The 12687-nt window shown below is 43.0% G+C and overlaps 1 protein-coding gene across 10 annotated transcripts in view; it reads right to left on the bottom strand.

Annotated features, from left to right (window-relative positions):
- Positions 1 to 11202, bottom strand: part of cacna1da (calcium channel, voltage-dependent, L type, alpha 1D subunit, a) — a 53177-nt gene extending 41975 nt beyond the window's left edge. For 9 of the 10 annotated variants that reach the window (XM_047332716.1, XM_047332718.1, XM_047332719.1 and 6 more), the window contains exons 1-3: positions 10890 to 11202; positions 8653 to 9100; positions 7213 to 7318 (exon numbers count right to left, since the gene is read on the bottom strand). In XM_047332716.1, coding sequence (XP_047188672.1) covers positions 7213 to 7318; positions 8653 to 8954 — 408 coding nt within the window. In that variant the 5' untranslated portion in view covers positions 8955 to 9100; positions 10890 to 11202. The other variant, XM_047332717.1, reaches the window with a different exon arrangement.
- Positions 11203 to 12687: the final 1485 nt, after the last annotated feature.

Raw genomic sequence — 12687 nt, 5'->3', positions numbered from 1 at the left:
GATCAGTCAGTGCCACCCAGCCAAGCCAGGGGGGTGAGGGCAGCAGCATTTAGTGCTTCTTCACCGCCTACTCTTGCAGGTTTGCACAGTCAATAAGTGTGCTTGAGTGAGCATTCTATATCGGGATGGCTGTTCAAGTGTGTGTCTTTATCTTTTGCATCTTTTAATAAAGTCTGCTGCACTACCAGTTGATCCTGTAGTACAGTATGTACATTATGTGTAGTATAGTGTATTTATTGTGACATACTAACACTAACAGCAGTGACGGACACATCTTGTTTTTTCTACTTGAATGCATGAAATTTAAATCCAACCACCACACTACAACATACAGCATAATGTACTGCACATCTGTTCAAATGCCCTGTTCTTCGTTGCTCTTTATAGCTGTTCACTATGTGTTTGTATGTGCACACACAGGTTTTTTGTGTGCGAAGTACTGTGGGGGCGGGCTGGAGTTGCGTGAGGATGTGAATGTCACACTGCCAAGGAAAACACTACAAGTGCAGGTCATACCCAGACTGCCAAGTAAATATCTTTACAAAAAAAGACAACATCACGATGTATATTTGTTTCATAAGGTGGTCATATCACTTAATTTCGAGTTACACGAACGGTGCACAGTAGGTGGAGCATAACCATTGAATCAAGATGTAGCCGTTTTTCTCAATTCCCAAAATGCTGGGGCTGTCAGAGATCAGAGAGTTCGCACAGTTGTAGCTGTGCACAAGTATCAGTGTGAGATTTTTAACTGCCATTTACAATATAACATGACCTGCACAGAGCAGCTGTGTGTCAGCCAAAGGAATCCAATCTGCTGACATAGTAAAGAGCTTTACAAAGTTTAGATAGTGAAGTGGGAATGGAGCTCATTAGCAAAACCATCAAAGCTTCAACTGATGTCGTCTAATTGTGCAATTTAAGATAATTCTACATTTGCCACCTAAACCCTGACACAACTGACAGACAGTAAAGCATTACAGTCGAGCCCACACTCTCAAATACGTATACAAATATAGACACACAACAGAATACAAATTACAAATGTAGCGATCTCTCCCTCTTCTCCATCATTTGTGTCTCATAATTTGTAAAAATGAATGGTAATGTTCTGTTACTGTACAGATAATCTGCATGAACACACATTCTTGCTTGAAGATGTGCGTCCATGCAAGGAAGTGCGTATGACCTGACCTACAGCAGTTGCCATGGAAACCAAAACAATGGCTTGACTGAGATAATTACATTAAGGTCCCAAAGAAGTTGATTCTTCATTGCTCTTATTGTATCTTTTGGCTCAGGCAGGTTGTGCAGAAGGCTACACTTCCAACACATACTTTCACAAAAAAGTATTGGATGGCTGAATCCATAATATCTGTACTGAACAGAAATTGTACAGTGTGTTGAGGAAAATTTTGGTATCTCTCTTAATTGTTTAGTCTACAAGTCTTTCCAATTTGATTTGGTGTCAACCCGTATGTCAGGGACGCAACGGTCAAAGGTCAAACGAACACAGAATGACTTTTCACAAAAAAGGATTTATTTAACCCAGAACATGAATGAAAAAATAAGCAAATTAAGTAGAAGACCGGGACTTTAAAAGAGGTCAACCAAACAGATATCTACTCAAAATACGATTAACTTAGAATAATTTGTTCAGAAAAATTTGTGTGGATAAGTCAATAACAACTGGGAACAGCAACATTTTTGGTACGCGAGTCGCCGAGTTTCTGACGTCAAACACATTAGCACAATTTTACGATCAGCTCTAAACAGTAGCTTTTAATTTGAACTTGTGAAATGTTACACTTTTGTCACTTGGAAACTGCATGTTCATCTCTCACAAGCACCAAACACCATACTTTTTAGGCAATACAGAAATTTTTAAGGATAACGTGCATAAGTGCATTCACAGCGTCCATGTTTTTCCACATTCCGACTTCAGTCGAAAAAACTACTTTACAACTCCGGAGAAGAGATGTTTAATGCACTAATATATACTGGCTGATACTGGTGGGGGGGGGACAATATAGACAAACCCCATACAAAGAAACACCAGCCCCCCCATGCTGATGCAACCACTGGTCTGATCCATGTATTGGGCGTCTGTATTTAAGCAGGCTCCACCCTCAACCTCCGCTTTTGGCCAAACCAGGAAGTAGGACTGACGCAGCAGACACGGTAACGCAAAGACAAAGAGAAATTAATGAATATAACAAAAAATGTACAGAAGAGTGTAAACCAAATGTGTGCACTTCAAGTAGAACATTGTGGTTCTAAATATAGCAGTAAACTGTGGCTGTGTTTGATGTTTATTCTTATACTTACTAATAATTAAGCGACTGCAGCAAACAAACAAAAACAGTGATGATGATGTGAGAGTGCGAAAACAAACATCTTTTTTTTAAATTAGTTTGTTGTATATTGAGTGAGGTGAGACGGGACGATTGCTACCGTTTCTATTTCAGTTGTGTGGCTGTGAATACGACCGTCACGCCAAGTTATCATGTCTGACATGTTAAAGTGAACTGTTGCGTTCAGGCCTCCCCGCGTCCGCGCAACTCCAAGTTCATACACGAGCTTGTGCGCAATATTTACAGAGCCAGAGAATTAATTGATTCATGAATCGTCTGTTTTCCTTTAAGACCGTCTGTTTGACGCACATTCTGTGCACACGCTCTGCTGTTGTATTTTATCAGGGATGCACTTTCACACACCATGCACTACCCACACAAAGCTCACACAGCTGACTCCTTCTTTTCTCTCTCTCTCCCTCTCTCTCATTACACAAACACACTCTCACACACACACACGGAGAAATACACATTCAGGATAACAAGCAGGGACAGAGCTAGTGTGAGCGACAAATGAGCAGTTACGTTAAGTGACTAAACACATACTTCCACCATCATGTCTTTGGGAGTCCACAGTCCACGCGTTGTGCTTGTTCCCCTGGCAGCCCAACACACACACACACACACACACACACACACACACACACACACACACACACACACACACACACACACACACACCTGCAACACAATTGTGCATCCAAAACACTGACAACTTCCTCAGCACAGACGTGACCCACGAAGAACAGTTCTTGCTAAAACTGTCAGGCAGCACAGTGGAAGATGGACAACACGCAATATCTGTATTTTACATTTATAACTGTAGTTTGCCACTTCAGTGATCTTGGTTTGTCCATGAGGAACTGTAAAATGTGGTACAGAGATCATTGGCAGCCACTTCTCTCATCAATGGAATGATTGTGGTAAAATAGCAAATGTAGATGCATACGTCTACTTTTACACGTTCCTTATCTTGATGCAAATCCTGCATATTAAAGACAATATCTGTGTCCTTGAATAGTTTTAAAGGGCAAAAATGATTTTTAAGCAATGACAATATTATTAGACATCAGCTTAAAAAAAACAACAACCCTTCCCTGTAATTGTGCCTCTAATATTCTTGGACATGAACCACTGGGAGCCTCTCAGCGGCGACTTGTCACAATGAAGCAGTTGATGACTTTGATCGCTCAACAGACATTGGCTCGTATCACAAGTTTGGTACAGTCGTGTGATGCTGTTGATAGTATGACCTGTGTGTTGCTGCACAGTGCTTCTCAAGAGTTCATTTATATTGGTAAGTTTATGCATATCTGAACTGAACTGATGATAACCGATGTTACATCTGTGTGATGAGTAAATCTATTTGAACCTGTGGCAGGGACTTCTGCTGCCTGCTGGTCAACAGATGGTGATTATTAACTGTGTGGCCAGTAAAACCTGAGATGCAAGAGTGCCAGCTAAAGCTAACATAACCGTTAAGGATGCAAGTTTTTCCTTCTGAATGCATTTCATGATGAAATTGTTAAAATACTTTGCCCTGTAATTTTTATTGAAATATTGAAATATGTTACTGAATGATCTGTGCTGTCTGTTTGTATACCATAGGAGAAAACACTCTAAGAAAGCTTTGCTTGTTAATCTCAAATGAGGAGGACAGTTGTTCACAACGACCATCTATGTGTCATAATTACCAAAAAATCTGGATATTAAATAAGGTACTCAATGTTTAACATATTGTATATTTAGCCAAATCATTCCTGTTTTAAAAATGCTGACACGCTCGATTCTAAGAGCATCTGAATGTGAAGCTGACTCAAACTGAGAGTCCTCTGCTGGCATCGAAATGACCTCTGTATCGGTTTCTACGCAGACGTTCCGGTCTTTACTTGTTTGCGTCCCCTTGTCCCCAATAAAATAAATAGCTCTGCGGCGCCAGAGTTATGCAATTACAATGATACGGCCTAACACTACATGATACTCGACGCTATTTGCTGCATGTTGCCTCACGAAGGATGAGATGTATGAATCACATTCACCGTGAAAAGGTCATTGTTTTGCTCAGCTACCTTCAGCGGGAGCTGCCTGGAGTGTTGAGTCTCAGATAAGTCAGAGATGACCTTACAGCAAAGACAAGAGGGTTTCAGACTATTCGTCTGTCCCCTAGACAAGGTGGCTGCCAAGGAGACACAGTCATGTGCATAAGAAGGGGTTGTGTGCACTCCCTGCTATCACGGTGAAATGACTAAACAAAGGAAGAGCAATAAAGGAGTGAAGCAAGAGAGGAATGACGAAAGGACTGCGAGTTCCTGACAGTTTGTTGTCTCACGTGTGTGTGTGTACATCCTGTTACTCACTTGTGCCCCTTGGTGGTAGCAATACCCCAATCTTTTGCCCTGTGTTCTGCCTGAGGAGGAAATTGCTTTCTATTTATAATGAACTGCTGCCTATAACAGGACGGGCCAACCCATGCTACTAAGGCCTCTATGACTTTGCAGCAATGCCCTGTTCTAACTCGCAGCATCTCCGCAGCGCCTAGACACTGTCGACATTGTGTGGCACGGGCAAATAAATAGAATCCGCATTTAAGCTTTCAGGAATCAATGTTGCCCGAGAATGCGCTAACAGCAAGTGAACAGTCTGAACATCCTCTGGAAGTCAGCTCGACTGTATCAGAGTTTCAGTATCTGTTTGTGTTGAAAGTTACACCACACTGAATGAGTCGGCGAGTAAAAGCCTGCATATTAATGCTGCTGTGCGATACAATTTGATCCCTTTCTTTACACATCGGGCCTCTCATCAGCAGCCCACCTCAGGTTTCATATCAGCCCTCAGTCCACCTGTGAGGCTGCAGCGCAGAGTGATGTGATATGGCAATCTTCCCTCCAGCCTTACCTGCTGGCGACTGGAGCAAAACTAGCTCAGCATTTTGCTCTCTTAACACTCCCCCTGTGAGAACAGCGTGAGTCCTGTGGAACAACTACAGTAAAGCCAAGCTGGCACACCTGCCCTAAAAAAAAAAAAGTATTGAATTGTTCATGCTCTGCTGAAAAGGGGAGAGATTGCATTATTTACCCTCTGGTGATTTACTGTAATGTTGTCGCTGCAGAATTAAACCAAAGTTCTGTACAAAGCAATGTAAAGGTTTCTGTGGCGCAAGACTAGAATTCGTACAGTAACTGTAAGCAAAAAAACACATGAAGAAGACCTCATATACATACGCAGAGTGGGAAATTTGTCCTGACTATAAGGATAACCAAAAATACTCACAACTAAAATATGAAAAATACTTTTATATGTACTCATTTGCTTGTCCTTGCTCCTCTACCTATTTTTTGTTCTTGTTTTTTTTAAGTCTTATCAATAATGCTGTTCAGTCCTGGACAATCTAATAAGTCGCATATAAAATGTAGTATTACTAGTTAGATCTTAATGGGTGTATCAATAAATCCAATCTTGACACTATATCAGCTCCATTACAATTAAGTGACAAATATGAATTATTACTTTACTTACTTAAATACTGTTATTGACTCAAAAAACGCTTCTTCCCCAGAGACATAAGAGAACTGAACCCTACTGAACACTGATACCAAGTCAGCGGTTCATATTGCTGCATCCTTATACCAACTACTCACATCTATTAGTTTAGTCTTTAAACACTATTGTTGTTAGGGTTGTGTATTTATATTGATATTTGGGAAGCAAAATGCAAAAATTTTGTACTTTCAAACGAGTTTGAACGACCTCACAACGTTTTACCAGATCTCGTTCCATATTCCTTATGCACAACATGTGCACATTTCCTTACACTTGTCGCCATAAGGACAATGCATCTCTTTCGAACTTCACTCCAGACAAAACCTACATTCTGTAGATAATACTGAATCAGACACTGTAGTGTCCCAGGTGGCCGACTTGCCTCTGATGCGGCAGCGCTCTGTAAACAAACACCCTGAGGTCACCCTCCAGGAGGTCAGACTGAGCGGCAGTGCACCTTACTTTGCTAAAGAGGGCAAGACACACTTTTCACCAAAGCTGTGGCTTATCTTGCACAGTGGGTTCAGCAGTGTGACAGACTGAGAAACATTAGCGGCCGTCTTTTACAACGGGCTGGTGACATGCTCCCGCGCTCAGACGAAGCTTTCTAGAACAGTCAAATGTCTGCACACAGTCACTCTATATACTATAAGCTGCTCATGAATCATTGAACACCACAGCAGAGTTCTGCTCGTGTAAGGACCACACTCTGTGTGACTGTTAGGCTTTTGGAGAGCGCACTCATCCTCAGCTGGGGGAACAATGCTTACAACACTACAGCACCCATAATTCATCACACAGATAAATGCACAAGGTGCACAAAGTGGTGCAATGACGAGAAATGTCTAAAAATAGAAAGCTGAACAAAACCTCTGTACAGGGAAACTATGGCATGATGAAGCACCAATGAGAATAGTTGTCAGGTGTTTCTCTGTGTAAGCACAGCAGATACTTAACATACTGAAGACCCGGCCTTTGTGCAACGTCTTATTACTGTAAAATCTCTGACAACAGAAGGGATTACAAAGTAATAGATAATAGAGATGAAAGTCAACCAAACAGAAGAAATAAAGGAGAGAAAATAATCTTTATTTAACTATCACTAATCATGCATTTAAAGATAACGACCTTCAAGTCTCGCCAGACAACAAGAGGTTTTGAGAATTTGAACAGTCCGCATAAAAATGATGGAGATCAAGAGCCGCCCGCTTCTGATTGCAACCACTTGGTGTGAGCGGCATCAGCGATTCAACAGGCAGCAAACGGACAACTGGAAAACAACAAAGGAATAAAGACATGAAAAAGAAAGGCTACTCACCAGATCATGGTTTATGGAGTTTGAATCGTCTTCGGGGAAGGGGACGTACACAGCTAAGGCCATACAGTTGGCAAAAATAGCAATTAATATAAAGATATCAAATGGCCTGGCAAGAAAAGTTAAGGAAAACACAGAGGGCAATGAAGAAAAAACACAACAAGTAGAAAAAATAAATATTGTTTTTGTACATATTGTTTCACAAGATGAGTAATAAACTAGGGAAGTGAAAACAAATGTATTTGTTCCTTATACTGGAGGATTTTGCATCTATATTACTTTAAAAAGTGGTCCAAGTGAAGCTGTCTGAAAAGGTCCAGTCTCCCTTCGGCTGACTTGAATTTAATCAATATGTCAAATGTGAGGAGGGGTGACAAGGAGCGTTATTTTAAGCAATCGCAAGCCAAAACTCATTCCCCCCCAAAAAATCAATAAATCGGGAACTACTGTATTACAATGAGGAAGAGTCAGTATTATCTGTTAAACCCAAATTTCCCACACCTAATCTAAACATGCAATCACCAGACAGTTACTCCAAAGCAAAATTACTGCAAAAAAGTGACAACTGCCATTCGGAAATTGATTAATGAACCAAAGAACAATATCTAGTGAGTAGGGCTGCCCCCTGAAAGTCCATGATTTTAATTATAAGAGATCCCTGAGTCGACTGAAATTTGTCCATCATTGTTCAGTGTGCTTCAGGGGACATTTTGGTCCCCAGAAGTAGCGGCAGAGTGAGCACTCCTACTTCTCTCCAGCGTAAATTTGACCCACTATACGTCTGCTCGGTAAAGACGTCAGCGACGGGTTGAGGCTGCTCAGGACCCGGACCCAGAGTGAGTCTGAGTGAGACGGAGGCAGCTGCCCGTTCAGAAACAATATCAATGTCCTAAAGCAGAAACATACAATTAATCAACTAAGTAAACTGTTTGTAAATTCCATTGAGTTTTTTCTAATGAATTTTGTCCCTGCAATTGACGCGAGGCCTTCGCCTTTATAACATCGGAGGGCGTATGCGATGACAACATCTGCTTAAGCTACAAACCCAGTCAAGACCGTCACACGCCGTGTTTAATATTGATGATTACCACGACTAAGATCCAAGTGTTTTGATTATTGATTAGTCTGGCAGCTATTTGCTTGACTGATTAATTAGTTATATGGTCAAGACGCTTTCAAATTTCATGTTTTGACCTAGAACCCAAACACAAAGATGTCAAATTTATACTGATATGAACCAGATAATATTTTGTTGTTGTTGCTTGATAAATTACTTAAGTTATTCATTAGTTTAAAAAATATTTGCCAAATTAATTTTCTGTAAATGGACCATTTTATTAATACTAATAATTTCACCTCTATCATGAGAGAGTAGAGACAACCGATCAAATGTCAGTCTTACGCTTGCACCCAACACCACATTCGGTCAGCGTTAAAGGATACTTCCACTCCACCAGGCTGATGCAGGCCCTGCGTATGGGGTTGTTGAGGTTGAGGCAGAACAGAGCCCTCGGCGGCCGGCTGTTGGCATTACTGCCCTGCTTCTTGCTTTTGGCATACTGCTGCCGCTTCTTCTGAGCCAACGCACCTACTGGGATGGTAGAAGTCGCTGGGGCAGGCGGGGCAGGAGGAGCGGGTGCTGCCGCGGGGGCCGGTGCGGGAGCCGGGGCAGGGGCAGGGGTAGAGGCAGGGGGGGCCTCTGGGGCCGCGGGGGCTGGGTCTGGGGAGGGCCCGTTGGCGCTCATGGTGTGGGCGTGGCTCTGTGAGGAGCATCCAGCAGCATGGATCTGCCAGGGTAGAGAGGGCGGCTAGAGGAGGGCAGAGAATTCTGACCGATGAGCTGGCACGTCACCAGGGGGAGCGACTCTGGTGCTGCTGGCATAGTTTGCCTCTGAGAATGAGAAAAAAAGGTGAGAGGTGGCATTAGTACATTTTGCAAACTTTCTGACAATAAAAGGATCATTGATACTTTCAAGCGAGAGCAGAGCACATTACACCGGCTTCAGGTTCACAGCTCTGCCTGTCTGTGAAACTCGGATTGGCCTTGTCCCAGTTATTGCTTAAAGGCCACTTTAGGGTCAACAGCATAAGGGTCAACTGGTTCTAATATTCTCTTCTGAGTCTCAGTTCAGTGTCAACCAAAAAATGCTTCAGTTTTAATATTTCGATCTCCGTCTTCTCTTCCTGTTAGTTTGAACCTTCGTGTAAAACACAAAGTTTTCTCCTAGTTGTGAAATTTGCTTCACATTAAAACGAACCTTGCCCTAACTGGATGTATTGTTTTTGTCCAACACTGATTCTCATATCTGTTCCCTCAAACATCTCGAAGATGGAGCTTAATCTTCAAGCTTTCCATGCGGTGTGTTGTGTTGAACAGGTGAACAGAGCAGCTCGTGCTCAGAATGGACTTTTAAGACAATGAGGACATTGAACCGCACACACCTAAAAATGTCATAGATGTTCAGATAACGTAAATAAGTCTTGGGCAACTGAACTTGTCTCTTAAGACAAAGAAGAAATGTATTTCCTTTCCTGACACATAAAATATAAAATAAGATAATACCACAGTGTCGCCCAATGGGAAGCATGCCTCTCTAAAGCTTGTCTCTCAAACTACAAAAAAAAAACCATAGCCTGGCTCTGTCTTTGCCATTCAGAATTAACATCTGTTACACAATCCAATCGCCTCTAAACCTAAAATATATTCCATACAGATGACATGCGGCTCAGATCCAAACACATTGGTCCATTCAGAGGTGCCACTCTCGGGCACCATCAGTTGGTCACAGCAGTTGTGTAAGTCCTTGAACCGCGAGCAGGCCCCGCAGAGGAAGACACAGAAAAGGTCACATTGCAGTGAGGCTCCAAGGAGACTACATCCTTCTACATTGCACGAGGGGGGAAGAAAATATGACGTGTGTGTGTGTGTGTGTGTGTGTTGTTCTAACGTCAACCCAGACGTCCAGCTCTAACCTACATCTCCTCTGTGCTATGCGCGTGTGGCTCCACGTATGGCCCCGGAGAGCTCAGGATGTGAACGATGCGTATGTCATGTGGATGTGTGAATGGGAGAGTCCCTGCTGCATCGTCCACCCGGTCGACCGAGGAGCCTCCGCGTTGGAGAAAACAAAATGAACACAGACGCGGGGGGGGGGGGGGTTCTTCCATGAGCGCAAAATATTCACCATCACCAAGCGGGCTCACATCGTCTCTCCTTGGGCGACACCAAGGTAAAAGATGTGGTGGGAAGAAAGACCCTACTAGAAAAATAAATAAATAAATAAATATATAGATATATCTATATCTATATCTATATTTTAAAAGAAATCCGATGTGAGAGAGGACTGGGCAGCGCTCAGCCGCTGGCACAGCTGGCCACGTTAGTGCCGCAAACCTCCATCAGATGTTCACCCTGCGAGCGGATCCCGGAGACGGTCCACATGAGCGAGGTGTCAGTCACGGGCACCAGCCCCTCGACCATCTAACGTGTCCGTGTTGGGTTTTCTTTTTTCCGAATCCACCAAGATGTGCCCGCGTCGAGAGGAACGAGGCCATTAATAACTGCCTCTGTCCTCTGATGAGAATGAAAACGGCCCCATCGCCAGGAGGGGGGGGGGGGGCGCAGCTATATGCTAAGAGGCTAACTTGAGTCCGTGGAGCCGAACCGCGCCGCGCTGTACCTTGTCTCCTCTGAAGACTTCAGGGGTTCGAGCCGCGCTCCTCCCCGCCCGGGTCACACGGCTCCGGCGGCTCGCGGTGCCAGAAACGAGGGTGCGCTCGCAAACGGCGGTTCACAATTCATGTAGCTCCGGCAGCAGGAGGGGACCGACGCGCGCGCGCGCACATGCACACACACACACACACACACACACGCATAAACACACACGCGCGCACACACACAGCCTGGCTGCGTGCATTAATTAAACACTTCCATGGTGATCGCGCGCAGCTGATGGAGACGGCAGAGTGCGCACCAGACAACAGAGCATCCCCGTCACGGCGCCAGTGAACAGTGAAACGAGCGCAGATCAGAGAGCGAGCCCCCTCCTCCTCCTCCTCCCCCCGCCCACATCACACACAGGTCGTATGGCAGGTGCCCGGTGTCAGGCCTCGTGGTTTCTCTTATCACTCTTACAAACGGGGGAGTCACATGCAGCATCGTCCGTTGATCACGTGAAGGTCACTCTCCTCGCTATGAGCCTAATTTTGAATTATTATTTGTATACAGTTGTGACACTGAAGCTGATGAGATGCGCACTGGCCATACCACTTTCTAATAGGTCAAATCATCTTTTTTTTTTATGGTTAATCAATCGATTGGCAATTACTTCAGCTCGAAGCTGGTTGTTTTTTTTCTTCTTTTACTGTCTCTGGTTGATGTATAATTTGATGATTAATTGTTATCATTTTTGTTCCAAATGGAGCTGCTCGTGTGACGCAAGACAAACGACAGACGTGTCTGACAATAAAGTATTATCAATCGATCAATACCCATTATAAAGAGTGTTGACTCTGTAAACTTTGGATAGGCCCTTTAATTTAGATCATTTTAATTAGTTTTGTTAATCTGATGTAAAATTATACCAAGGTGAAGTTATTAAGTCAATATACTGTCTGAATCTGTGGTAGCAAATATGACCTATTGGTTAAAGCCAAATTAAGATCTAGCAGGACAATAACGCCACTTCTAATGTTTGGACTCTTGTTTAATGGATCTGTCTTAGAAACAGGTACTGCTCACCAAATTCCCAGACCCATTTAAATGGCACAGGTTCACTCCAAATGTGTTCTTTCCTCTGACAATATACAGTATGTAGCCCTCCTTCTAATTGTTTCCGTTTGAACATAATTACATTCCCCATTGTGCCTCCAGTGCGTGTGTTGGTAATGAAAGAGTAAGTTAACACCACGCTGCATGATTGTGGCAAACACACCTCTCTCCCAGCAGCATTTGTTTGCTTATTGCTTTTACCTCAATATTAGAGAGACTTTCCGATAAGAAACTGTAAAAAAACCCCAACTGTAAATCTGTAATAGTGTAAATTATCAGTCAAGCTCATTAGCTTTAGAAGTGATTTTCACAGTGACAATATTTCGTAAAAGCTCTTAGGCAAATACTGTTAACATTCTCCTATTGTAGGCTTATTTGTATATGTGCAAAGCCTGTCTGACATCTGTAACAGCATCTCAAAGCACTTGTACATCTGTCACGCATACGGCTACTGATTAATCCCACCCTTATAAAAAACTAATGACCAAATGAGAGCGTTGACCCCCAGAAGACCCTTTAAGACACATATCTGGATTTTGTTCTCAGTCACTTATCATTCTGGTATCAAACCTCTTTGGTATCAGGCCTGTTTTTTTAACGAGAGTACAGATGAAACAGCAACTGTTCAGCATTAGAAGTTGTATTTAAAGTTAGAGTATTCCAATTTGTGAAAGTATTTCTCTTTCCACATATTGATTTGATTCGTT

The sequence above is a fragment of the Scophthalmus maximus genome, chromosome 6, assembly GCF_022379125.1.
Source record: "Scophthalmus maximus strain ysfricsl-2021 chromosome 6, ASM2237912v1, whole genome shotgun sequence".
Classification (NCBI taxonomy): Eukaryota; Metazoa; Chordata; class Actinopteri; order Pleuronectiformes; family Scophthalmidae; genus Scophthalmus; species Scophthalmus maximus.
This window is presented reverse-complemented; position numbering and strand designations above follow the sequence as displayed.